This window comes from Bos javanicus, chromosome 21 (genome assembly GCF_032452875.1).
Source record: "Bos javanicus breed banteng chromosome 21, ARS-OSU_banteng_1.0, whole genome shotgun sequence".
In the NCBI taxonomy this organism is placed as follows: Eukaryota; Metazoa; Chordata; class Mammalia; order Artiodactyla; family Bovidae; genus Bos; species Bos javanicus.
In genome coordinates this window covers 26,284,270-26,312,170 of record NC_083888.1, presented here as the reverse complement: position 1 = coordinate 26,312,170, position 27,901 = coordinate 26,284,270, and the positions used below count along the sequence as shown (strand labels likewise).

The following is a 27,901-nucleotide window of genomic DNA, read 5'->3' as shown; positions in this document are numbered from 1 at the left end:
ATCACCAACTCAATGGGCATGAGTCTGAGCAAACTCCAGGAGATAGTGGAAGACAGGGAAGGAAGATAAGCAACAGAAAAGGGAAAATATCAACTTCAGATCACATGGATGTCTAGAGAGGACCCACATGCCTCTCCTCCACTTTTCCTATTACTCCTACACCACCAATTCAAATCAACAGATAGGTCAAGAGCTGGAGGCACATTTAGCATCCCCAAAGCTTGTTTCCCTATCTCTGACACTGATCCCTTTTTTAAAAAGTAATAATACCCAAATAAGTTTACTGAACAAACCACATTCTCCCTCACTGAATTGATACAACCTATGTCATACATTGGGGCTTCCCTGGTGGCTCAGCAGGTAAAGAACTGCCTGCAAGGCAGGAGATATAGGAGATGTAGGTTCAATCACTAGATAAGGAAGATCCCCTAGAGGAGGAAATGGCAACCCACTCCAGTATTCTTGCCTAGACAATCCCATGGATAGAGGAGCTTGGCATGCTGCAGTCCATAGGGTCACAAAGAATCGGATACAACTGAGCGACTGAACAACAACAATCCTTTCCATGGCTCTTGAGAAGAGTTGCTAGTGTTCATTGAGTTTTACTCTGTGCCACCCACAGTGGCAAATACTTTGCTCATATCATCACCTTCACCTTCCCCAGAGTCCTCTGAGCTGACTCCTGAAATATCCCATTTTACACATGATGGGGACAGTTCAAAGAGAGGGTGAGTCACTTGCGTGCCATCACCTAGGAGGAGGTCCAGCCCAGACTGAAGATTCAGGACAAATTGGATGCCAGATCTTGGCCCTTCTTCTGCTGAGGCCATATGTAGCCAGTCTCTTTGTGGTTCTACCTCTTGGTGTAGATGAACAAACTGGCCTTTTGGCTTATATGACAATGAAATAGCAATGCCCTCAGTTTTTATCAACAAAGGAGCTTTGCAATACTACAGTGTCATTGTCATCTTTGGCTGCTCAAGTTTCCTGCCCAAATCCTTCCAGAGGGAGTTGCCCATGGGCAGGTGGAAAATGCACCCTGGAACCCGGAGCCCTGCTCCTGCCCGGGGGGGCTCCACCCAATCAGTAAAATTGCTTTGCTCAGAGCCCAGGAAAGCCTCTGGCCTGCCCCCATCTTGCCCATCATCTGCAGAGCCGAAGGACAGGGCGTCTCTATCTCCAACAGCCACGGGAAAGATGATCTCAACTTTCCGCTAAACCAAGATCTGATTCAACACGATTCAAAGGTGTGGCTACTGTCGGATAAACCATAATGCATTTATCTTCATGCCAAAGCGTGCACACCGCCAGAATCAGGCATGACGCTGCAAACCCAGGCAAACAAAACTCGTTCTGGAGCACATCAAAGTGCCCCTTCTGCTGGGAGGGTCTTGGCAGGGCAGAGGCACTTCATGTAGTCTCTAAACAGATGTCTGCCAACCCCAAGGCACGTTATGATCCCTTCGCCAAAGGAAAGGAAAATGATCATTCATTGTACATCTGAGGCATAGCTCTTACCTTCAGTAGATACTCAATTAATATTTAGTAAGTGACTGAATGAATGAGTATACATACACAGAGAGCTTTGAAGTTTGAAGAGTGGAATATGCTTGTAAGAAAAACTAGGTTCCCTTTAAAAACAAGTCATAATACATCCAATGCAGATGGATGTGTGTGCCTGCATCCTCCAGGGTCACCCTTGAGGGTCACGTGGCCCTGGGGAAACCAGGAAGGAAGTTAGGTAAAGTCTGTCTGGGCTAGCGTTGCTTTAGTGTTCTGGAGCCTGGGGAAGTGATGGAAGTGATGACCGATACCTGAATCCAAGGTGTAGGAAGTGTTTGCTGCCCAGTTTGGTCATCGCCTTCCTGGCCACATCATCCAAGTTTCGAGAGCCTTCATCGTTCACAGCAACAGAAAGGATCCTGCCATCAGGCACGGCATTTAAATACTGGGCCAGACGCTCACTCTCTTTCTTGGATCTATAGGTGTCAAATCTGAAAGAGGCAGGGAGAAGGAATATTAATAGTCCTAACAGCAGTGCAAAAAGAGAGCTCTAAGCACCTACCTGTGGTAAGACAGCTAACATGCCATCCAAAATCTCAAGAGTCATGATTTTTAAAGAGAAGAGCTTTTATTACAGCAAAAAAAAAAAAAAAAATCGTCTGAGACTTGTCAAAGGTAATCCATCCTCATACATATAAAGCAGCTATGAAATGGATATCTCAAAAAACCTACACCACAGGTGGCAAGAATTTACAAAGGGAAGATAAAATTTTGCTATGATCCCAGCTCTAAATATAAAGCACACTTACTAAGTATAAAGATTTTGTACAATGGCAATGAACATTCCAAAAGAATTTGTCTTGGAACTTAACAAGCAAAATAGTTCTACAGGGAATCTAGAAAAATAAACCAGCATGAATAGCCAAGATTTGAGAAAAGGAAAACAAAGGCGGTTAGGGGATGTGGGTGAGGGGATGTGTGGATGCTCAGGGGTCCTCAAACTTACTTTTAATTGTTTCCATAACCTGGTCTGACCCCACCTAGGCCCCTTCCTTCTCCACTGATCTTTCCCATGAAACGTCTGCTACAATCCTAGCATATCTCAGGGTCTCATAATCATACCACAAGCCCACTCCTGCCTTCGCTCTATCATTCTAAACTTCTCTTCAGCCAATTAAATGCTTACTACCTCCCCAGAGCTGATCTAAGTTCTTATTTCTCCAAGTAACCTTATGCAAGTAACCTCCAGGTGACCAGGTCTCAAGTGACCATAGCCTGCATTTGCGTGTGTGTTTGCTGCTGCTACTGCACCACAAGTAATCCATATTGTACTACTTAACAAGCAGCGCTATATCTGGAGAAAACCAGAGTTCAAAAGAATGAGTGCACCCCAATGTTCTTTGCAACACTACTTACAATAGTCAGGACATGGAAGCAACCTAAATGTCTATCTACAAAGGAACGGATAAAGAAGATGTGGTACATATACACAATGGAATATTACTCAGCCATAAAAAAGGAACAAAACAACACCAGTTGCAGAGACATGGATGGACCTAGAGACTGTCGTTCAGAGTGAAGTAAGTCAGAGAGAGAAAAACAAATATCGTATTATATCACTGATATGTGGACTCTAGAAAAATGGTACAGATGAACCTATTTGCAAAACAGAAATAGAGACACAGATGTAGAGAACTAATATATGGACACCGAGGGGGGAAAAGGAGTGGGATGAACTGGGAGATTGGGATTGACATATATACACTACAATGTATAGACTAGATAACTGAGAACCTACTGTATAGCACAGAGAACTCTACTCAGTGCTCTGTGTTGACCTAAATGGGAAAGAAATCCAAAAATGAGGGGATATATGTATACGTATAGCTGATTTACTTTGCTTCACAGCAGAAACTAATATAAGATTGTAAAGTGACTATGAAAGTTAATAATAAAAACTAAAATAAGAATAAATTGAGTAAAATATAATAAAATTTTTAAGAAAGAAGCAGCATCCAGGAGTCAGAGCACAACTGAGTAGACCACTCTCTCTCCTCTGAAGGGAGGAGCTCTCCGATAGCCTTTGTGCCAACCAAGTGCATCCTGGTTGCGTTACCCCTGGGCTGAGGATTGCTCCACCCCAGGCCAAGCAGGTGGCTGTCACCAGGGGACCCATGGGGGCAATTTAGTGACTCAGGGTCTGGGCAGATCTGGGTTTGAATCCCAGCTCCAACACTCCCAAGCCTTGTGATGCTGAGCTCCTCTATCCAAGGGATTCTCCAGGCAAAAATACTGGAGTAGGTAGCCATTTCCTCCTCCAGAGGATCTTCCCAACCTAGGGGTCAAACCCATATTTCCTGCATTGCAGGCAGATTTTTTTTTTTTTTTTTTTTTTTTTACCATCTGAGCCACCAGGGAAGTCTCTGAGCAAATTTAGCCTCACTCAACCTCAGTGCTCTCATCTGTATAACAACAGAATCACCTCCCAGGGCATTTATGAAGATTCAGTTCTATATGGTGGAGAAAGCGGTTAACACAGGGTTTTGCACAAAGTCTAGTGATTGTATCATTGTTACTGATATTCACTGGAGGGCAAAGTGAATGGGCCAGCCTACACCATATCACAGCCAGCTCTTGCTGCCTTCCTGTGGACGCTCATGGCTCCTGCCCTGTTTTTGAGGAATTCAATATCCCCATCCTCCAGCAGCACCAGAACAGCTGTGTCTGCTTGCCCACTCCAGCTGTGCCCTTCTTCATGTCTCTTTCTCTCCAAGTGGCCTGGACTGGCCTCTGCAGGGTCTGGACAAGAAGCCCTGGGAGCTTACTGGTCAGATCTAGCCTCTGCAGAGTCTACCAGCTCATACCCAAGCCCGGAGAGAGGACAGGGAGAAGAGACTTGCAGTTTCTGCCTCCTCTCTCCAGTCCATCCACTTCTATCGCCGCTGCTTCTACCTGAATCCTTGCCAGCGACATCTTTTGCCCAGACCATGTGGAAGCCTCTGAACCACCTCTGCTAGCTTTACTTTTTAAAAATATAATTTTATGTATTTATTTTTGGCTGTGCTGGGTCTACCTTACTGCGTGTGCTTTTTGCTAGTTGCAGGTCGCAGGGGGCTACTCTTCATTGCAGTGCACGGCTTCTCGTTGCAGGGGCTTCTCTTGTTGTTGAGCACAGGCTCTAGGGCACTCGGGCTTCAGTAGTTGCAGCACATGGGCTCAGTTGTTGCAGCTCCCGGGCTCTAGAGCAAGACTCAATAGCTGTGGTGCAAGGGCTTGGTTGCTCTGTGGCATGTGGAATCTTCCCAGACTAGGAATCAAACACGTGTCACCTGCATCGGCAGGCAGATTCTTTACCCCTGAGACACCAGGGAAGTCCTGAACTTTACTTTAGCTCTCTGCAAACAATCCACTCTGTACAGAGCAGCCAATTCTTTCAATTAGAAGGTATTCTTCTTTATTTTTTACTTCTTTTTTATTTATTTAATTTTGCAAATTTTTAATTGGTGGATAATTGCTTTACAAAGTTGTGTTCATTTCTGCTGTACAAAAATGCAAATCAGCCATAAGTTTATGTTAATGTATATATAAGGAATCTAGAAGAATGGTACTGATGAGCTTATTTGCAGGGCAGGAATAGAGATGCAGATGTAGAGAATGGGGAAGGAGAGGGTGGGACAAATTGAAGGAGTAGCACTGACATATATATACTCCCATATGTAAAACAGAGAGCTAGTGGGAAGCTGCTGCATAGCACAGGGGGTCAGTGTGGTGCTCTGTGATGACCTAGAGTGGTGGGATGGGGGAGGCAGAAGGGAGGCTCAAGAGGAAGGGGATAATGTAAATGTGGCGGTTTAGTCGCTAAGTTGTGTCCGTCTCTTACAACCCCATGGACTATAGCCTGCCAGGCTCCTCTGTCCATGGGATTCTCTAGGCAAGAATCCTGGAGTGAGTTCCTTCTCCATAGTTATGGCTAAATCAGATCACTTTTTTCTTAAAGTATTTTGGTGGCTTTGCATTCTACTAAGAATAAAACCCACCTCCTCACTGGGCCTCCCAGGCCGCACACCTGCCTCTGCCTGAAACTCTGACATCATTGCATGTCGTTTCCACCACTCTCTGCCCTCCCATCTCTCTGCTGGCCCTTCCGTCCTATGAGAACATCACACACTTTCTCAGCCCTGGCCCTTTGCACTTGCTGCTCTCAGTCTTGAACAATCATTCCCTGACTCAGCCTCACCCCAAAGTCCTCAGCTCAAATGTCTCTTGTTTACACCTGGCTCCCTGACCACGTGATGTAAGATGACCTTCCTGAGTTACTCTGCACCACCTATGTCTTCCCCCTAATTACCAATGATCCCAGCCTGAAACTATGCTGTGTGTACGTGTGCATACGTGTGTGTGAATGTGCCTGTTCCTGTTCAATTCAGCTTCACAAGGAAGATGCCCCGGGAAGGAGAGACCTAACTCCTTGAGATCAAGGATTTCTGTTTTGCTCACAGCTCAGCACCCTGAGTGGCCTCTGGCTAGGACACACGTCCAGTAAGTGTGTGTTGAATGAATGAATGTGTTGATGTGAAGGCAAACCTTACCTGTCAGAATGGATGACTGTTCCTGATTTGGGGTCGATGACATGGACAATAACTCCACGGTGACCCCAGCTCCTTTCAAAAAAATAGCCTCCCTCTTCCAGGCCACCCGGGTGAAGAGTCTTGTTCAGAAATGTCCAAGAGAGCTTCTTCTGTCCATGCAACTCAAGGGTACCTCCTCTGTCGACACCAATGTATTTGAGGCCAAAGTAGGGGTCTAGCTGAATGCCATCATCAGCCCTATGAGAGAAAACGGCTCTCTGTGGTTGGCCAACATCTCTGTTTAGTGGCTGCTGAGCCCAGAGGGGATGGCACTGCTGCTGACTCCCACTGTGGCCACCGTAGAACCAATTACACCTGGTGACCGCCCAAAATCAGTAGACATAGCACGAGCAACCAAGATAGTCTCAAGCCAGAAAAAAATGAGTCCAACAGGCCAAGCAGAAATACTCATCAACAGTCAACATGTTGGCACTTCTTTCCAGGTCTAAGTGCATTATATTTTGGTCCATATCAGATGTGGAATCACCTGGACAACTACTGCATACCCTGTGTATTCTTGGCTACTACTTCTGAGAACTCTCAATTGCTTGGTGATGGAGCACAGCCAGAGGCAAATGCTGCCTGGAATTTTTCTTTATCTTGTCCATCAGAGCCTATTAATAAACATTCACAGAGACTCCCTGAGCCATGACATGATTAGAAAGCAGCTGAAAGGCTGGCAGGGGTTTCTGTAACTTAAGTCCAGACCTGACCACAGTAAATAAAATACCTCGTGTACCTCTACAACTCACCCAAATTGCTAGTGTCTGTCTTGCTCGTGATTGTGATCTGGCAAGATGTAATGACAATTCCTTTCTTGCACTAAAGGCTTGCTGTCTCACCTTCCTCTCTTCTATGGACAATCTCCCCCGCATCAGATCCAAGGGTGGCATGTTACCCACAGTAGCATCGGGATGTCTACCCACCTTCCATACAAAACGATGCTGAAATTGCCCTGGAAAGGGCAGAGGGCACTCCCAGCATGCAGCTCTCCTCCGCTGTCAATCAGGATGTGCCGGGTACGCAGAACAATGGCCTCATCTTGGTCTTTAATGACTAGCTTTCCTGAAGAGGTAGGAATGGAGTGAGGTTGAAGAACACAAGTGTTAGTGATGAGATTCTAGCAGAGAGACGGGCAGACCTCCTGAGCCCCCATCTCCTCCAGGCAGGCAAGAAGCCCTCCTTCATGTACTTCTGTGTTTGCTTTGCTTATGATGTTAACTTTCCTCTGTCTTGCCATGGGTAAATATTGCCTGCTTGGTCTGCTGCCTTCACTGTGTGCTCTGCCTTCAATGAGTAAGCATCTGAAAGTCAGATAAGCAGAACAGCTCAGAGCACCAGTAAGGAGTTTCCTCTATAAATGCTTCTTTCATTAAGATTGGACTCTGACAAGGCATTCCTTAAGTGCTCGGAGTTGATAGTTATCTCCAACAACCAGATGCTCTGACCTGAGCTCTAAGCATGTGACATTTGTTTTGTCCATCTAAAGTTATGGCAACCTGCATCTATCTGCTGGGCTCAGAGGCAGCAGACCAGAGAGATGGGACGGGAAGTACTGGGGGAAGGAGATTTTGACTTACCTCCATCTGAGATGCGGATGGAGTAGACTGTGGCAGAAGAGGTGAGCAACAGTGCTCTGCCCTGGCCTATATACACATAGTGGGCTGGATCATGGCCAGGATTCCAGGGTTGCAACTCAGGCCACTGATCAGGGCACTCAGCTGACCCTGCCAAGTACAGAGAGGTGTCACTGCCACCATCCACCAACCTCCCCAGCAAGGGTGGCACAGATCATGGGGTGGGAGGAGCTATCATGCACTTTCATGGCTCTGGCTTCCTCCCTACTAGAGCTCAAAGCAGGGCATTAGAGAGAAAAGAGAACCCCTGACATAGGAGCCCTGGGATTTAGCCCATGCTCTTCATTAGTTCATCATGCATTTTCTGTGAACTTCCTTCTTCTGGGCTCAGTTTTCCCCTTTATCAAATGAAGGGCAGACCAGATGACTCCTCAAGATATTACAGGATCTAAAGTTAGACAGTGATATACCTAGATTACTTGTATTCCAAGGCATCCTTTCCCCTGGAAAGAATGTTTGAAAAGTTGGCAAAGCCCTTTCCCCTTCTGCATGAGAATTTGACTTTTAGTTAATTTGCTCTCCCTGTTTCCCTGGAAACCTGAGAAAGATGGTATTCTATAAACAGTGCTACTAAGCAACATTAATTATAACAAAAGTGACCCGATTAGTCAGTGGTATTTAAACCAGGAACTATGAGGTACGATGGTAAAGAATCTGCCTGCCAATGCAAGAGATACAAGAAATGCATGTTCAGTCTCTGGGTTGGGAAGATCACTTGGAGAAGAAAATGACAACCCAATTCAGTCTTCTTGCCTGGAGAATCCCATGGACAGAAGAGCCTGGCAGGCTAGTCAAGGGGACTATGAAGAGTCATGACTGAGTGACTGTGCACACACAGTCGTTATATTTATAACGATCCTGCTGGAGATGTCTTACTATGGGCTTCCCTGAGTGCAGGGACTCTGATGACTGGGCACATCCCACACGGCAACCCTGAAAGTTACATCTGTGCAGTTGCTGTAAGAGATACTGGCTCTGGTGGGGCGATTCCATACCTGTCCAATGATGACTCTGTTTCCTCTCACCTAAGGAGCTGTTACCTGGGAAACCAAAGAAGATAACTTCTGGGAGGCTTGTGGGATGTTACTAAGACCACTCTGATGAAAGAGGAGTGCCTGATGAAACACCAATGGCAGGTAGTGTTTCTGTCCTAAACCCTTCAAAGTTAGCCTGATGCTCAGCATGGCCTGCAGGATTCCCTGGTGGCTCAGCAGTAAAGAATCTGCTTGCAATGCAGGAGACATGCATTCAACCTCTGGGTTCAGAAGATCCCCTGGAGGAAGGGCATGGCAACTCACTCCAGTATTCTTGCTTGAAGAATCCCATGGACAGAGGAGCCTAGCAGGCTACAGTCCATAAAGTCACAAAGAGTCGGACTCGACTGAAGCAAGTGAGCACACAGGCATAAGCACGGCCTGTGGTAGCCTCATGAGTCTGAATGTTTAACTGAACTCAAAGCACCTGTGGTGGGTGTTACACTGCAAATAGAAGCACTGGAAGGAGTCCCTCCTTCTACTGCTCAGAAGGATCTATACCCCAGTGGGGTACCATGTACGGTGAACAGAGAAGACTGTCTCAGAAACAGGGGACTCTCCCTGGACAGCAGGGGAAAGCCCAGAGGGAAAGCGATCAGAAGAGGCCATGGGCAAAACAAGATGAGAATGCCTGCTCAGTGAACAAGCCTCAATGTACTCTTCTCTTTCTCTCACTAGGGATTAAGTTGTGAGCCTGAAACAGTAGATTTTTAAATAACTGGGGAGGGGATGGAGGAGCGGGAAGGTGTGTGTGCATGCTAAGTCACTTCAGTCTCGTCAGACTCTGCCACCCCATGGAATGTGGCCCACCAGGCTCCTCTGTCCATGGGATTCTCCAGGCAAGAATGCTGGAATGGGTTGCCATTCCCTTCTCCAGGAGATCTTACCGACCCAGGGATCGAACCTGGGTCTCCTGCATCACAGGCAGATTCTTTACTGTTTGAACTACCAGGGAAGCCCATGATCTTATGCACTGTATCTTAATGGACCAGATCTTATGACAAATCAGGAAGGGAACATGAAGGTCAGGTGGCTCCCAGACGGCAGGCTGGCTGGCAGCTGTGTGTTTTTTGTCTCTTCCACCCCACCCTGAGTGTTTGATAAAATTTCAATTGGTTGCCATCCTTTAACAAGTAGAGAGCTTTTATACAAAAGTCTATATTTCTGGCTTCTCTTAAAAATTCAATAGATCCTGAAGAAGGTGCCCCCCTTTTCCCATGTGGGGACCATTGGCCAGGACTGAGAAGGGTGAGTTCCTTAAGAGGGGCCTGCATTTTACAGGTGACCACATCTCTACCTGGCCAGCTTCACTGCATTGCATCACGTGCCTGGCACCTGTAGACACTGAATTTGAAACCCCAAAGGCTGCCTGATGCAACCAAAGCACAGGATAAGACCTGCCCAGGGTCATTGAGTTAGCAGGGTTAGGCCAGAACCCTGAGGCCCTGCCCTTGCCCCAAGGCTCCTGCTCCTGGCCCCCGGCCCCTTGCTTCCAGAAGTGGCTACACCTTCTTTGTTGACAGGCAGAGGCCCAGATACTGTGCAGTGGCTTACCTGTGGATGCAGTACCAGGAAAGTGGGCCAGGATGAACCAGCCGATGGTTAGCATCACCCTAAAGGAGACGTCCGGCCTGTGAGCAGCTCCCATCCTAGCAGGGTGCTCCCTGAAACAGAAGCACACCGAGTCAGACCTGCAAGCTTACCAGGCTGGAGTCAGTGTGGGGCAGACACACACAGAGACACACAGGGCACATGCACACACAGAGGCCATGCCAGCATGGGCACCCTCCAGCCGGCCAGTGCGGAGTCCTCAGCTGCCATGACTCAGGATTGGGCAGATTGGGGCATGCCAGCCCCGTTATCAACTTCCTGCCTGTGTCCTGCAGCTCAGAGACCCAGTGACGGATGGAATTTCATCCTTGGTGCTTGAGCTCGCTACCCTCCAGAATAAAGCTTTGGTTTTTCTTCTTCTTAAGTTAAAAAACAGAGAAAACCAAAAAACACTCCCACTGAACATATGCTAGAAAATATATGCCATTAACTTCCTGTGTGATCGCAGCTGATTTGATTAACCTCTCTGGGCTTCAGTTTCCTAATCTGAAAAATGAGGCTGTGGACTAGCTGATTTCTAATGTTGAGAGTCCCTTGGACCACAAGGAGATCCAACCAGTTCATCCTAAAGGTAATCAGTCCTAAATATTCATTGGAAGGACTGATGCTGAAGCTGAAATCCCAATATTTTGGCCACCTGATGTAAAGAACTGACTCAATGGAAAAGACCCTGACACTGGGAAAGATTGAAGGCAGGAGGAGAAGGGGACAGCAGAGGATGAGATGGTTGGATGGCATCACCGACTCAAGGGACGTGAGTTTGAGTAAACTCTGGGAGTTGGTGATGGAGGATGCCTGGGAAGCCTGGCATGCTGAAGTCCATGGGGTCACAAAGAGTTGGACATGACTGAGGGACTGAACTGAACTGACTGAATGTTAGTCTGTGCTTCTAAAACAAGTCTTGATGATAATATTGAGATCTTAAATAGGATGCCTGTGTATTATAAACCCTTTTAATATTACCCATCCAAGAGGAAGGCAGGGCAGAGATAGTTAATTGTCCCCTAATGTCCATTTTCCCTGGAAAAGAACCCCTGTGTTTTGTCTGGGCACACAGCCCCCTGGAATAAAGGCTACCTTCTTCAGTCTCTGGAATTGTTTTAGCCAATATGGCAAAAGTACAGTGTGTGAATTCCAGGATATGTCCTCACAGAAGGTGGGAAGCCTTTCTCCATGCCCCTCCCCCCATTCCTGCTGGCTGGAATATGGATATGATGGCTGGATCTTTAGCAGCTATCTTTGGCCACGTAGGTAGTTGGAGCCATGTGCTGAAGATGGTAAAGCAGAGAGTAAGAAACTAGGCTCTGACCCCATGGAGAATTGACACAGCCCTAGACTCTGGATTTATTTTTCTGTGTGACAGAATTAAATGAATTTTATTTCATTTTTATTTTATGAAAGCCACTTTTTTTTTTTTTTCCTTTTACTCAGACAGAAGCTGACTATGGGAATTTGTCTAGGTAATCCTCAAGAGAGGAACTTAAAAAAAAAAAAAAAAGATGCCTGATGTTCCTTTCAGAATATAACACTCTTGGAGAAAGATCTCTGTCCTCAAGTACTCTGTTGCACACTAGAGTATGTAAACGAGGCTGGGAGAGCAGCCTGCTCCAGCTCCCCTGCCCATGTCCTCAGATCCTCCCCGGAGCCTGAAAACAAACAGATATTCTCCCACACGGAGGAATGGGCCAGATGTCTCTCATGCCACACAGGCTCCTGCCTCTGAACCAGCTCAGGGATAAATCTGATCATCCCTGACCTCCCAGCTCCAGGTGAAGTGCTTTGTGTGAGTTCAGTGAGTCGGAGTAGGCAGGAGGGTCTGAAACAGAACGCCCTGGCCTTGTGCCTGGTCCCTCCCGCACAGGTGCGCTGGGGAGGCTGGGGAGGGAGGCACAATGCTCTCAGCATCAATGTCCACGGTGTCCTCCTGGCAGGCACCCTGCCTGGCCCTGGCCTGACCTGGAGAGAACAACAAGACCCATTCTAGTCGCCTCAACAGAGCCGCTGGAGTGGGGCATCGAACAGTGCCTTTCTCCCCATGGTCCCCAGAAGAGGAGTGTCTGTTTTCACGCTCTTTGTAAGAGAAAGAAGGGGACGCTGGGGACAGGAGTGTCTTGTGGTCCTCAGGGAAAGCCAGGCCCCAGCTCTCGAGCCTCCATCTGTTCAGCAAAACCAAAACTGACTTGTTCTTTGCTGCTAAGAAGCCCCAAGCCATCCTGGGGCTTCACGAACCTGTACTTCGGGCCATGAGCTAGGAGACGAATGTGGCCGGCACTGAGCAGGGCGGTGCCTGGGGGATGGGAGGCACTCTGGGTGTGGGCACTCCTCCAACCTTAACTGCTGGGTGACCCTCACCCAGGCATGTGCTTCTCTGGGCCTCGACTCCCCATATGCAGAGTGGAAGGTTGGGATACAGGGACTTGTGGCCCTGACACCTTCTGATTACAGCCTAGGTCATTTCAGAGACAAAAATCGTCAGTTTCAGGATGGATGTAAAAACAATTCCACCTGGCAGGATAATGCTCAAAATCTTTCTCCTAACATGAAACAGATCTGCTGTGTCTGAGGCACTGGAGGCAGAGAGAACTGCACCCCCCTGCCTCAAAGAGCTCGTGACCCCACATTGCCTGGGGAGGGGTGGGGTGGTCCTCCAGGCTTTTGTGCCCCCTGAGTGGCTCCCAGGGCCCTGAGCACAGAAACATGGAGAAAGGTCCTGTTGATATGCATCCCAAAGGTTCTCAAATTTCACTTGGGACTTCTTCCCCAGGGGAGGAGAACAGCTTTTCCACTTGGCCACTGAAAGCTCTCTGGCAGCGGGAGCTGGACTCGGCTTCTCCAGCTGGCAAGATATGGTCTGGAAACGGTGCCCAGCCGCGGAAGGCCTGGGAAGCACGCAAGTTGGCTAACAATGCTAGAAGCTTCCTTGGGGAGCTGCTGGCTGGAGCCTGGCTGGTTCCTGCTGGTCGTGAGCTGGCCACTTCCTTGCAGGGCATGGTGAGCCCCTCAGGTAGAGTAGTGTGCAGGAGGAAAGACTGGAACTCCAGGACACTCTGCTTCACAAGGCTTCACAATAACAAGCTAAAGTTTTCCAGAAGCTTGGCACCCCCACTTTATCCAGCTGTAGCTCCGAGTGTCTGCCTGGCCTCCTAGGAACGCGGAGGGGCAGGGCGTCGCCTGCCCCTGGCTGTCTCTGCCTCTCCTCGCTGCCATCACACAGCCGGGGCGGGGGCTCTGCTCTTCCTCCAGCTGCCCTGGGGTAGTAGAAGCCATCACCTGAAGGAGAAGAGGAGCACGGGGTTATTCGAGCCTCCACAGAGGCCCCTAAACCCCGAGAGGAGCAGCATTAGCAGGTCCACGCCCCACAGCATCCCCGCCCCCAGGGGGAGGCGGGCTCTTGCTGCCTGCAGAGCCTGCAGCCTGCAGAAGCCAAACTCTCTTCAGGGATTACCACGAAGAGAGGGAGGAGAAGGAGGTGGGGTAGGCTCAGTGTAAGCGCTGAGGGGTGGGGGGTAGGGAGCAGGAGAGAGTGTGTGTGGGGAGGTGCGGTAGGGCTGCAGGGGGACCTGGAAGCTGCTTTGGGCAGTGGGACAGCCATCACTCTGTCACACCTGCACCAAGGCAAGTCTCATTTTCCGCAAACCTAGGCTCAGCTCAGAGCAGCAGGACACTGTGGGGACCTGGAGCACAGGCCCCAGAGGCCTCCAGGCCAGCCATGCAGCTCAACATTAGGAAAACCATTTGACCACTCAGGCCTTGCTTTTTTTAACCCATAAAACTGAAATAATGCCTCTTAAACTCCAAGGTCCTTTTGATCCTCGCTTGAGGATCAAACGAGAGGCTCTATAGAAGATGATAAAGCTCTGGGCCTGACCTATGGTCAGTACGCAAGTTGTGGGAACTGCTGGTATGAAGGATGCTTGCTACCAAGGGAGAAAGCCTGGGAGATGAACTCTGAGAACCTGGTCTGAGTTCCAGCTCTCAACAGCCACGTGACCTTAGACAAGTCATTCAACCTCTCTGGGCCTTAGCTGTCTCATTTTTAAAATGGAAACAATAATACTACCCATAACCAGGTGGGTTTCCCTGGTGGTAAACAATCTGCCTGCAATGCAGGAGACTGGGTTTGATCCCTGGGCTAGGAAGATCCCCTAGAGAAGGAAATGGTAACCCTCTCCAGCATTCTTGCCTGGAGAATCCCATGGACAGAGAAGCCTGGTGGGCTACAGTCCACGGGGGTTGCAAAGAGTCATACATGACTTAGCATCTAAACTACCACCACCACCAAGCGACTTGCCAGTTAGCATCAGGCTCACAGAATGTAGGAGCTGATGGGATTAGAGACCCTTTCCAGTCAGCCCTTGGCCGTGCACCTAACCATGTGGAGAATTTGTTAAAATGCCGATTCTCATTCCGTGGGTCTGGGGTGGGATCTGATTCTGCATTTCCAACCAGCTCCCAAGTGAGGCTGCCTCTGCTGTTGGGCTGTGGGCCATGCTTTGAGTAGCAAGGATCTTGTGCAGTCCCACCCTCCCATTTTACAGATGAGTAAACTGAGACCCACAGTGCAGAAGATTGTTGCTTATAATCAGGAGCAGTAAATGGATCAGAGAATTGCCATCTGACTCCAAATTATGGGGCACACACCACCCTCCCGGCCACCCTGCTTGTTTGGGTAGACAGGGAGAGGTAAGACTGGGCCCATTTCTGTTTCAGCCCCTGTTTCAACTGGGGCATTGCTTTCAGTCACAGTTTGGATAGTAAACATCAGGAACCCTTTATACTTCCATAAAGTCTTAAAATTATCTTCCCCAAACAAAATACCTCCTCTGAGAGGGGAAATCCCCAGTGGGGAGCCACCTGCAGAGCCAAGGAGGACAGTTTCATGTGATGAGAGAACTTCACTATCACAGATCACTCCCACCCCCAAGAATATCTGAACAAATCCTGCTGGGTCCTCTCATCTCATCACCAAATCGGCCACCGGGGCTGGTAGCGTCAAAGCCTTCCACCATCACAGCAGGTAGGAAGGCAGGTCTGTAACCAGTCTCCCCTCCTGTTCATGTAACACACATGGTCTATGCACCCCACAAGTGGGTGCTGCACTGGTCCTGGTGGAAAAGGAAGTGAGATCCCTGCTCCCACAGGGATCTTGAGGTCCCATTACCCTCTGCATCAAGCATCACAGTCTAAATGATGAGCCTGACTCTTCTGCAAACCAGATGTTCCCTAATGAAGAGTTCCTCGATGACTTATTGGAGGTTAAACACTGGAGTAAACAACTGAGCCATATTGACATATCTAACTTGCCCTTTGGTTTAGAGCTAGGCTGTCCAATACACTAGCCACAAGTCATGTGTGGCTATGGACATTTAAATTAAAATCAGATACAGTTAAGACTCAGTTCCTCGGTCAGGCTAGGCACTTTTAAGAGTTTGATCACAACTGGTAGCTAGTGGCTACCGAGAGGTAAAGAGTCTGCCAGCTACTGCAGGAGAGGCAGGATATGGGGGTTTGATCCCTGGGTCAGGAAGATCCCCTGGAGGAGCAAATGCCACTCCAGGATTCTTGCCTGAAGAATCCCATAGACAGAGGAGCCTGGCAGGCTACAGTCCATGAGGTCACAAAGAGAGTCAGACACAACTTAGCTACTAAACAAACAACAGCAACCATGTTGGGCGCATGGATCTACAACATTTCCATCATTGTAGAAACTTCCAATTTAGAGCCTCGATACTCAGAGTGGTTTAGAAGATTAAACTAGAGTGAGCTTTGAGACGGTTCAGAGCAACAGTTTTTACGGTGGCATTCTTGACTCCACCTTTCAGAACCTCAGATTCTCAGCCCCACTGCAGACCTACTGACCGACTGATTCAAACTCCAGGGGTGGGCCAGCCATCTGTGTTTTAACAAGCCCTCCAGGGATTCTGATGTTGCTCAAGAACCACCAGTTCAGAGAATCAACTCAGTCCAGAGACACTTGTCAACCACCAGTTAAGTGTCAACCTCAGGAATGCTTGAGAATGCCTTGGCTAAGCACGCATGTGACAAGATCCAAATTTAAGCCTCAGATCTCCCATTTAGGAGCTGTGGGTGAACTTCACCATTCATTTAACCATCAAGCCTCCATTTCCTCAGCTGTAAAATGGGGGAATCCTTGCAGCTTCCTTTCAAGGGTACTAGACGGATGAAGAGATACAGGGAAAGTGAGTGGTCTGCTGGACTGGAAGCTGCCATATGGCAGTTTATCACCATCATCCCTGTCTGGTTTCCCTTCAATGCCTGATGCAGCCAGTCATTGGCCTGACTTAAAATGGGATTTTTACCTCTTTCACTGACAGATGGGTAGTGCTATGCCATTCCCTGAGAGGTACCGCTACACAAAAATGCTTTCTCAAAAGCTCAACACAGAGGACTTTACATAGGAAACTCATGCCCAGTGGAGTGACGTGTTTATGGAGCTGGGGGAAAAGTACAAATATGACCTAGTGGACACCCCACCCTGGGCTCTGGGCAAAAGTTCTGCCTGGACAATGTGAAGTGTGGCAGACATAGCAGGCCTTGGGTCCTGAAATAGCTTTCTTATTAGAAAAAGTACGAGGGACTTCCCTGTTAGTAGAGTGATTAAGAATCCGCCTTCCAGTGCAGGGGGCACGGGTTTAGTCCTTGGTTGGGGAATTAAGATCCCACACATGCAACTAAGAGTTCTCATGTCACAACTTAAGACCCTGAGTGCCAACTAAGACCCAGCGCAGCCAAATAATTTTTTTTTTAAGATTTTTGGCCAGGTAGGGGAGATGGCTGCCCCCTCTGAGACCTAGTCCTTTGGGTTGGTTGTTTGGTTCATGTTTTATTTCACAAGGGCTTGGCTTATGACTCAGATTCAAGCAAAACAGAGCTCCCAAAAGGGAAGAGGAGGGAGACAAAAATAAATAAATAAAAGATGACTTATTGACACTCCCCACTATTAAATTACCACTCTTCTGAAAGATTCCATGGATCAAGACACAACATCTGTGGGGTGAGGGGGTCTGTTGGGAAGGTGGCAAATGGGGAGAAGGAAATAGTACTCAAAGCAGATCTGTGCGGGACTCCCCTGGCGGTCCAGTGGCTAAGTTTCCCCACTCCCAATGCAGGGAGCCTGGGTTGGATCCCTGGTCCGGGAACTAGATCCCACATGCCACAACTCAGAGTTCACGTGCTGCAACTGAAGATTCTGCATGCTGCAACTAAGACCTGGCACAGCCAAATAAATATTAAAACAACACACACACAAAAGAAGAAAGCAGACTTGTTCTTGGTCCCAGACTGTTACACCAACTTCCTGCTGACCCCGGATGGACTCGCGCATGCTCTGTTAACTCCTTGACTAAAATGTTTTTTCTCTACCACCATGCTTCCAGATGCCACACTTGACCTTTGGAGATTGGCAGTTTGTTTTAAGATTCCCTGTCTACCTCCCCTGAGGAATTTGCCCCTGGCCCTAAAGTCTACAGCAATTGCTTCTTCCTCTTCATCCACAGCTTACTGATCAAACCTTTCTTCAAATTCTCTCATTCTATCTTTGGAGCACCTCGATGTCTTCCACACTGGGCTACAAGCTCCTGAAAGGTGGCCACTACATAAACCCATTTTTCTTTCCTACACCCTGGCACACAGTGGCTGCCCACTGGATGTGGACAATGAACAAATGGGTTTGCCCAGAGATTGCTGGAGGAACAACCCACTTGGAGGTTTGCCTGCTCTGTGACTTTGGGCTCTGTGTCCAATGCTCTCTGAAAAAACAGGTGGGAGTGCTGAAGCAGAAACTGGAGGCACTGAACAAGCCAATATGTTTTTAAATTATAACTCTTTTTCAAAACATCCTTTTAAGGCTTGCCCTCAATTGAGGAAAAAAAGAGTAACTTCCCTCTTAAAACTGGTTTTCTTTTTTTTAAACTTTTAAATTTTGTATTGGAGTATAGCTGATTAAGGTCTTCCCAGGTGGTGCTAGTGGTGAAAGAACTCGCCTGCCAATGCAGGAGACTTGAGAGACACAGGTTCAGTCCCTGGTTTAGGAAGATCCTCTGGAGGAGGGCATGGCAACCCACTTCATTATTCTTGCCTGAAGAATCCCATGGACAGAGGAGCCTGGTAGGCAACAGTATATGGGGCTGCAAAGAATCAGACATGACTGAAGCGACATGCATAGCTGATTAACAATGTTGTGATAGTTTTAGGTGAACAGCAAAGGGACTCAGCCATACATATACATGTATCCATTCTCCCCCAAACTCCCCTCTCACCCAGGCTGCCATACGACATTGAGCAGAGTTCCCTGTGCTTGACAATAGGTCCTTGTTGGTTAAAACTGGTTTTCTGCCCTATGATCATGGAGGAAGACAGGAAGTCAGATTACTGATATGGGTGCTTCTCCCAAGACTCACCAAGTCCAAGGCCAGCCTGCCTCTGCCACTGCCTGAGGAGCCCAGAGGCTGCAGCCAAGGATGCTGGCTTCTTCCAGCAAACCCAGAACTCTCTGGAGAGGGCAGTGCCTACTCTAAACATAACCCAGGACTTCCTTTGTGGTCTGGCGGTTAAGACTCCAGGCTGCCAATGCAGGGGGCATGGGTTTCATCCCTGGTCAGGGAACTAAGATCCCACAGGCCGTGTGACATGGCCAAAAGATTAAAAAAATAAATAAAATAACCCAAGTGTCCTGTGTCCCAGTTCTTTCCATGCATACAGGTGTGGGGAGAAAGCACCCTGCTAGGCCAGCTGGGCCCCCCTCTACCTTGTCCCTTTGGCCCCAACATTGAGTCCGCAGGGCGCATGATGCTTTCTGCCATTACAAGATTGGTCTCCCAGGAGCCTCCCAAGATTGCCCTTCCCTGCCACTGGGCATCTATCTGGTCTTACCAGTTCATCAGATGGGGCCACAGATAAGCAATCCCCACCTGGAAAGACAGGGTACATTCCACCAGCCCACTCCAGCCTCCTCAGCCTCTTTCATCTCCTTATACATTAGTAGATAATCAGTAGATGTAAGTAGGTTTGAGGGGACAGGTCGTTGTAACTTAGTCGCTAAGTTGTGTCTGACTCTTTTGAGACCCCATGGACTGTTGCCTGCCAGTCCATGGATTTCCCAGGCAAGAATACTGGAATATGTTGCCATTTCCTTCTCCAGGGGGTCTTCCTGACCCAAGGATTGAACCCTTGTCTCCTGCATTGGCAGGTGGATTCTTTACCAGTAGAGCCACCTGGGAAGCCAGGAACTGCCACATCAAGGACAAGTTGAGCTGGGTTCCAACTCTGGCTTTGCAGGTCACAAACCACAGAAGGCACAGTAGTCCCACCAGCTGACGCTCCTCTCCTTGCCGAAGGAAAGCTCATCAGGGAGCCTGGGATGCTGCCTGGCTGTGGGGCTTTGGTCCTTTGCACCCTGTCCCGGGCAAACGCCCCGAGGTACAGCCATCAGAACCCTGTGCACCCCCGAGGCTGGCAGCTGGAAAGTCAGGTGGTGCTCAGAGCAGCCTGATCAGAGTCCAGTGACCCTCAAAGGGCATCCTCTCCCAGGACAGAGTCAGAACATGGAGCTGCCTGTGTCAGACCACGGGCTCCACACCTTCCCAGTGGGTGGTAGCCACTGTTCTAGCTGGATAAGTGATTGTAGCCAGAAACACTTCATCTGCTGTGTTTTTTAACCTAAAATACTAGCATCAGCAGTTGGTGTGGCACTTCTCCTGACCTGCGGTTGCCCCATAGATGTGCCCACTTGAGTCTGAGACTCCAGAAAGATTGCTGTGAAAATGCCCCAGCCCCACCACCACCACCACCACCTCCTGGGATATCTGCTGGCCCCCTCCTATCCATCCTCCACAGGGAGACATGCTGGCTCGATCCCACAAATACCTTTGTTTCAAAGAGCAGAAAATCCATGCTAAATAAGGGGGAGGGTGCAGCCCACACCAAGGCACGGCAGAAACAAACAGAGCGCGAGACCTGAAGCACCTTCAGAGTGACATTCAGGAGTCTGGACTTTATCCTGAAAGCTGGGGTGGGGGGTGGGGGACACTGGCAGAGCAGAGGAGCCAGGGGAACACAAGTATTTTATAAGGATGCTGCTGGCTGGGACGGAGGGGAGGGATGGGCGAGAACCAGAGTGCCGCCCAGAGGACTCTGTTGGAGTTGGATGAATCCAACACATATTTATTGAGGGCCTCCTGTATGCTGGTTCTAGACGCTGGACTACAGAGGAAACCACTCAGGAAAAGACCCTGCCCTGGGTTAGGTTAGAGCTTAGTCTACTGGGGGTGAGTGGGAGCAGAGAAGGAATAAGGAACAAATAAGAGCATCCTGTATGTGTTTGATGCTGTCAAGAGCCATAGAGAAAAGTCAAGCAGATGAGGTGGGGAGAAGCTGCTAAATTATGTGGATGGTTAGGGAAGTTCTCACTGAGAAGGTGACACCTGAAGAAAGGGACAGGGCAGGGGTTCTGGAAGGAATCCAGGCAGAGGGACCCACCAGGGGGATGGTGCTGGGTGGAGCTGGAGTTCAGGGGGGAAGATAGAGGATGGCAGGAAACCACACACCCAGGACAGAGACAATGCCTCTAGTCACAGCAGGGCCTGCCTGGTTCCGCGCTTCATCAATTATCCAGTCAGGTGGGGTTGGCTTAAAAAGGCCTGCTGTATAGGGACCCCTTCATGAATCACAACTTTGTTGTGGCAAAGGGGCTTGTGTAACTCAGGGAAGCTAGGAGCCATGCTGTGCGGAGCCACCCAAGATGGATGGATCACAGTGAAGAGTTCTGACAGAACGTGGTCCACGGGAGGAGGAAATGGAAACCCACTCCAGCAGTCTTGCCTGGAGAACCCATGGACAGTATGATAAGGCAAAAAGATATGCCACCAGAAGATGAGTTCCCCTCAAGTCAGAAGGTGTCCCATATACTACTGGGGAGGAGTGAAGGCAATTGCTAATAGCTTCAGAAAGAATGAAGCGGCTGGGCCAAAGCAGAAACAATGCTCATGTGTGGATGTGTCAGGGTGAGAGTAAAGTCTGATGCTGTAAAGAAACAATATTGCATAGGAATCTGGAATGTTAGGTCCATGAGTGAAGGTAAAGATTGACGGCAGGAGGAGAAGGGGGTGACAGAGAATGAGATGGTTAAATAGCATCACTGACTCAATGGACATGAATTTGAGCAGACTCCGGGAGACAGTGGAGGGCAGAGGAGTCTTGCGGGCTATAGTCCATGGGGTCACAAAGAATTGGAGATGACTGAGTGACTGGACAACAACCACCACCACCCTATAGGGAACTACATCTTCCCTCACTCTCAGTCCCTGTGGTTCAAGTGGGGCCGATTCAGTTACCCTGGTTCCCTAGGTAGACATGTGACCCAGCCTGGCAAATGAACATGCTCAGCTCCCCGGCTGTTGTGATTGGTTCAGGGGTGGTCACATGACCCGAGACAAAGAACTAGGAAAGCTGGTTCTCATCCTACGGTGGCTGACAAGCTTGGAACTGCTGGAGCCATCCTGGCTTCAGTGCAGGGAGAGCCTGACTGACAATGAAGCTTGTACAGAGCAGACAGAACCTAGCCCTGGAGAGAGACAGCACTTGAGCACCCAGATCCAACTCTGCCTGAAGCTAGTCCTGTCCCCGGACTTCTCAGCTACCTGAGCCAATAAAGTTCCTTTTTGGTTAAGCCAACTTGAGCTGTGTCTCTGACATTTGCTATGGAAAAACAATCCTAAGGAGCCCAAAGGGGAGGGCAAGATGAAGGTTGATTCTTACAAGTCTCTTTGCTCTCATAAAGTGTCCATGTTCATAGATGAGGCTTCAAATGAGTTTTCTGGGAAAAGATATTTCCTTTCTCCAATTGTGCACGCCCTCCCCCCAAACCTGTGTGTCCCTAGGAAGGGTGACTCACATTAGGAAAAAAGATAGTCACTGCCACCACCGTGGTCCAGGACTTTTCTGTAGGATTCCACAAGAACCACCTAGCAGCCTGCTCCCCACCCCCACCCCAGTCCATCACCCACAGACCAGCCAGTGTGCCAAAGCATGACATGTTTTGGTGTAAAACCCTCTAATGGCTCCGATTGAATGTAGGATGAAGTCCAAACTCCTCGTCCAGCCCTGCACAGCCTAGCCTCCTCATCAACATGCTCTCACACCAGGCCCCATTCCTGCCCCCATGGCCACTTCATCATTTCCTCTGAAGATGCCAAGCTTCCTTCCTGCCCCAGGACTTCTTTGCATGCAGTCCTTGGAATGTTATCCTCCATTCCACTAATCGTCAGGTCTCAGTTAAAGCCCAGATGGAGTCAGCCAGGAGGGCAGACTACAAAGACCCTGAGTTAATCTCCTCTCATGAGCATACCAGAATCACAGCTATTTGCAGAACAACAATTGATGGAAACCCCTTCCCTTTTCTTAAAATTAATTTTCATTGGAGTATAGTTGCTTTACAGTGTTGTGTTAGTTTCTGCTGTACAGCAACATGAATCAGCTATACGTATACATAATCCCCTTCTTTTTGGATTTCCTTCCCATTTAAATCACCACAGAGCACTGAGAAGAGTTGCCTGCACTGTACAGTAGGTTCTCATTGTTGTTGTTTAGTCCCTAGGTGTGTCCACCCCTTTGTAATCCTATGGACTATAGCCTGCCAGGCTTCTCCGTCTATGTGATTTTCCAGGCAAGAATCCTGGAGTGGGTTGCCATGCCCTCCTCTAGGGGATCTTCCCAACCCAGGGATGGAACCCACATCTCTTGCTTTGCAGGCAGATTCTTCACCACCATGCCACCTGGGAAGCCCAATATTTAGTGGTCCATCAGGGCCACCAGACTTAGGACAAGGGAGGTGGGCTGTGAAAGTTTCCACAAAGGGCCAGGGGCCCCAGAGGGCTGATGTGAGAGCCCTGAGACTAGCGTGCAGCCCACAGGGGAGCCCCCTAGGTTCGGACACAACAAGAGGCCAATGTGCTGGCACCTGCTGTGTCTGGAAGCCAGGCTGGAATGTCCTGAGGCAGGGCCTGGCCGCAGTTCAGAGAGCACAGCCTTCCTCCCAGCTCCCGTTCTCAGGCTCACACAAACCCAGGAAGGGCAGAGACGGGGAATGTTTGCACAGCCGATAGGCCTTCTCCACTCCTCTCTCTGCCCGCCAGATTGGAGTCGAGGGAGCATGCTTGGTTGTGGTTCAAGTTTGGGCCAGAGTCCTCCTTTGATCTGAGGGCTTGTCTCTCCCTGGGTTATTTATTTGTAGAAACTGCTCTGGTTTCCTATGACTTCAAATACACATAAGGGAGCTGACGCCAGGCGGAGTCCCAGCCCAGGTTTGTTTTACTGCCCCATGTGTCACTGACTCCTCACGCCTGGGATCGGTTACCTGTATTCCTGTGCACAGGTGTGATTCAGCGCTCCAGGCTAGGAAACAAAAGCCTATGATCTTGGGGGGAAATGGGCTCCGATAAACCTGATGTGGAGAAATGACTAGAGATCAGCAGTCCTGGGAGAACTTGGGCAAGGCTTCTCTGGGCCTCTGGTTTTGTTTTGTTTTGTTTTCTGTACAGGGAGAGCCAGGGAGATGTGTATTTTTGTGCTTATTCAGAACTGGGTCCCACATGAGAATTGTGACAGTGGTGAATAAGGATGGAAAAATGGTGGATGGTGATGCTGGGAGGAGCTCTAGGACAAGCTCTGAGCTCTGGGGACCCCCTCTGCTTCACCACTAGGGGACCCCAGGGCTCCACATCATTGCATGTCCCCAACACTACTATGAAAAATTTCAAACACAGCCACGTTGAAAGAATTTCACAGCAAACAGCAACATACCCGCAACCTAAATGCTGCTAGTAAGACACTGTTCTATTTGCCTTATCACATAGCTATCTGTTCATCATCTCTCTATCCATTTAGAAATCAGCCTTACTTTTTAAAATTAATTTATTTTTTTATTGAAGGATAATTGCTTTACAGAATTTTGTTGTTTTCTGTCAAACCTCAACATGAATTAGCCATAGGTATACATATATCCCCTCCTTTTTGAACCTCCCTGCCATCTACCTCCCCATCCTACTCCTCTAGAATGATACAGAGCCCTTGCTTAATTTTTCTGAGCCATATAGCAAATTCCCATTGGCTATCTATTTCACATGTGGTAATGTAAGTTTCCATGTTATTCTTTCCATACATCTCACCCTCTCCTCCCCTCTCCCCATATTCAAAAGTCTATTCTCTATGTCTGTGTCTCCATTGCTGCCCTGTAAATAAATTCTTCAGTACAATTTTTCTAGATTCTGTATATACGTGTTAGAATACGATATTTATCTTTCTCTGTCTGACTTACTTCACTCTGTATAATAGGTTCTAGGCTCATCCACCTCATTACAACTGACTTAAATGCATTCCTTTTTATGGCTAAGTAATACTCCAAGAAATCAACCTTATTTTTATAGTTTAATTTCAAAGCAAATTGTAAGCACTGGTACACTACCCATCAACTGCTTCAGCATGCAGTTAGTTAATAATAAAGCTCAATATTTATCTAATTTTTTTAATCTTTTGAGGTAAAGTTTATATGTAACGAAGCACACAAACCTTAAGTGTAGGTTTGCTGAGTTTTGACAAATGCATATACCTGCATCACCCAAGCACCTACTAAGGTACAGAACGTTACCATTCCCCTAGAAAGTTCTCTTGTGCCTTGTCCAGGTTAATTCCCTTTCGCAAGAGGCAACCACTGCTCTAGCAGAGAAATATCAGAACCCAACCACAGATTTGTTTTGCCTGTTCTAGAAGATCATATAAAAGGAATTATCCAAGAAGCAGTCTTTTGGGTGAACCTTTTTTTCCAACACCTCTGGGGTTCATTCACACTGTTACATGAATCTATAGTTCTTATGACTGCTGAAAGCATTAGTTGCTCAGTTGTGTCTGAGTCTCTGCGACCCCATGGACTATTCCCTGCCAGGTTCCTCTGTCTGTGAGATTTCCCAGGCAAGAATACTGGAATGGGTTGCCATTCCCTTCTCCAGAGGATCTTCTCAACCCAACCATTGAACCCAGGTCTCCTGAATTGCAGGCAGATTCTTTACTGTCTGAGCCATGAGGGAAGACTTACCATCCACTAAGGGGCTCTGAAATTCTGGGAAATTTCTGTGGTTTCTTTTTAACCTTGGAGTGGCTTAAGAATATTTTATGATAGTATCTTGTGGATTATTTTTTCCCCTTCCCATTTTCCCCTTTCCCATTCAAATGCTCTCTGCTCAGTGCTCCAGGCTAAGATTCCTTTCCAGCACACAAGGCTGTTAGCCCCTTCCATCTAAAGGAGGTTTTGAGAGAATTAAGAGAGAGAATGTACACAAAGAGCTTAGGCGAGCCCCTGCTCTTCAGTTAGCATGCTGTAAAATCTACCCTCCATTCCTAGCTGTGCTCTCAGAAAGGGCAGAACAGTGACTGATTCATATCTGCTGAAAACAGCGGACACTCTTTCAGAAGGAATGCTTCTGAGAGTCTTGCCCTGAGAAGTCAGGACCCCGGGCATGTGTGCAGGTCAGTCCCGGGCCTCTTGCCAGATGGATGCTACTGAAGATGGAGTTTAAGGGGAGGGACTGCACAAAGCCTGACATGTCCCCTGGGCCCTCAGCTGCTGCCCACACCTGGTTCCCAGCCAGGAATAGTGTCCACCTCAGGCTCTGGTTTCCTCTGCTGAGCTGAGCTGCAGCCCAGGATGCTGGCCCGGGTTCAGCCCAGTTTGGCTGTGCTGCCTAAGATCTTCCAGAAGCTTCAGTTGGAAAAAGTTACCCCTTGCTTTTTCACCATTAAATGGGAGGGAGTTGGCTCAGAGAGGAGGTGGTGCTATCAACTCAGGGCAGGTCTACCTGACTCACCCAGGGCCTGCACAAGTGGGGGCTGTGCCTGGCTAGCATCTGACCCAGAGCTCTCTGATGACTAAGCTTCTTCTTGCCTCCGACTGTTGCCCCTAGGATTCAACCTGGAAGTTGTATTTCCAGTACCTTGGAGTCAGGAAGGACCTTCTCACCCATGGAACCCACGATTTGCCCCAAGTTCCATCATGAAGATTCAAAGCCAGGTACCAGTGCAATTCAACATACACATGTCTCTGTTCAGTTGAACAATATGAAACTGGTGTTATTCAACCATATTGAACCTCAGAAATAGTAGTTTCCTATGAGTCAACCTGTCCATGCATCCAGTCCCTATTATGTGCCACAACCACTGAGCCCTCTTGCTGCAACTGCTGAAGCCCACATGCCCCACTGCCCATGCTCTGCAACAAGAGAAGCCATGGCAATGAGAAGCCTGTGTGCTGCAACTGGAGAGTAGCCCCCACTCTCTGCAACTAGAGAAAAGCCCAAGCAGCAGAGATCCAACTGACAGTGAAAGCGTCAGTTGCTCAGTCATGTCTGACTCTCTGTGACCCCATGGACTGTAGCCCGCCAGGCTTTTCCATCCATGAAATTCTCCAGGCAAGAATACTGGAGTGGGTTGCCATTCCCTTCTCCAGGGGATCTTCCCGACCCAGGGATCAAACCAGTGTCTCCTGCATTGTAGGTGAATTCTTTACCATCCAAGCCACCAGGGAAGCCCCATAAAGATCTGGCGCATCCTAAATATATAAATAAAATTATTTATATATATAAAAAGAGAAGTCCCAGATCCTAGACCAGACTGATTGGACCGGTGGGGAGGGGGCGGGGGGATGACAACTGACCAAAGCTAAGCTGATTCATTTTCTTTTCATCCAGTCCCTTCTTGAGGTTTGGCTTTTTATCTGCCTTTGATTCTAGCAGACACCCTCTGTGTCCGTACAAGAAATCCAACCCTTCTGATTTTTTTTTTCATTTTTGCTAAATTTAGCTCAACTTAATTTCTGTTCCTGCAACAAAAGAGTCTTAGTTTGTCAGCCCATAAAAGAACGATCTGGCATTGCCCTCCTAAGGTCTTAAATGGGCCTTGAATCTTGCAGACAACACAGTTTTCTGCATGGATTTCTACCCTATTCCCATTGACTCTCTTGTGCTGCTACAACCCCACTTCTGGTGGCCAAGACTTTGCATTGATAGAGGATGCAATGCCCTCTGTCTGTCTCTGTATCTCAGGACTGGACAGGAGTGAGCTTAGCAAGATTCATGGAGATGGCAGATGTGAGTGAGGGCCACTGGGGGCATTTCACTGCTCAGCTATTTCAGCACCTACTAGGAGCTGCTCCCACTTGTTTACAGTTCAATTCATGTTGGAACAAAGACAAGCCAAAAATCAAATAAACAGCTTCCAGACACTTAGCACAGCACACGCTTTGTCTTCTCTCTCTTTGAGGACTGCAAATGAGATAAGCACCACCTTGCCTGGCTCTTCTCCAGGGCCCTGGCACAAAAAGGTAAAAGGAAGGGAATGAGAATATTCCTCAGAGTATGCTATGACATGAAAGTGGAGGAGTCAGGCCCTTCTTTGAATGGAACAAAAGATTTTTTTTTTAAAA

General features: G+C 48.3%; 1 protein-coding gene across 7 annotated transcripts in view; it reads right to left on the bottom strand.

The window, feature by feature from the left end:
• CEMIP (cell migration inducing hyaluronidase 1) overlaps positions 1-27,901 on the bottom strand; it is a 160,135-nt gene that overhangs the window by 57,496 nt on the left and 74,738 nt on the right. For 5 of the 7 annotated variants that reach the window (XM_061394593.1, XM_061394589.1, XM_061394591.1 and 2 more), the window contains 6 exons: positions 12,643-13,683; positions 10,357-10,466; positions 7,712-7,858; positions 7,058-7,196; positions 6,093-6,329; positions 1,815-1,994 (listed from right to left, as the gene is read on the bottom strand). In XM_061394593.1, coding sequence (XP_061250577.1) covers positions 1,815-1,994; positions 6,093-6,329; positions 7,058-7,196; positions 7,712-7,858; positions 10,357-10,450 — 797 coding nt within the window. In that variant the 5' untranslated portion in view covers positions 10,451-10,466; positions 12,643-13,683. The other 2 variants (XM_061394587.1, XM_061394588.1) reach the window with 2 other exon arrangements.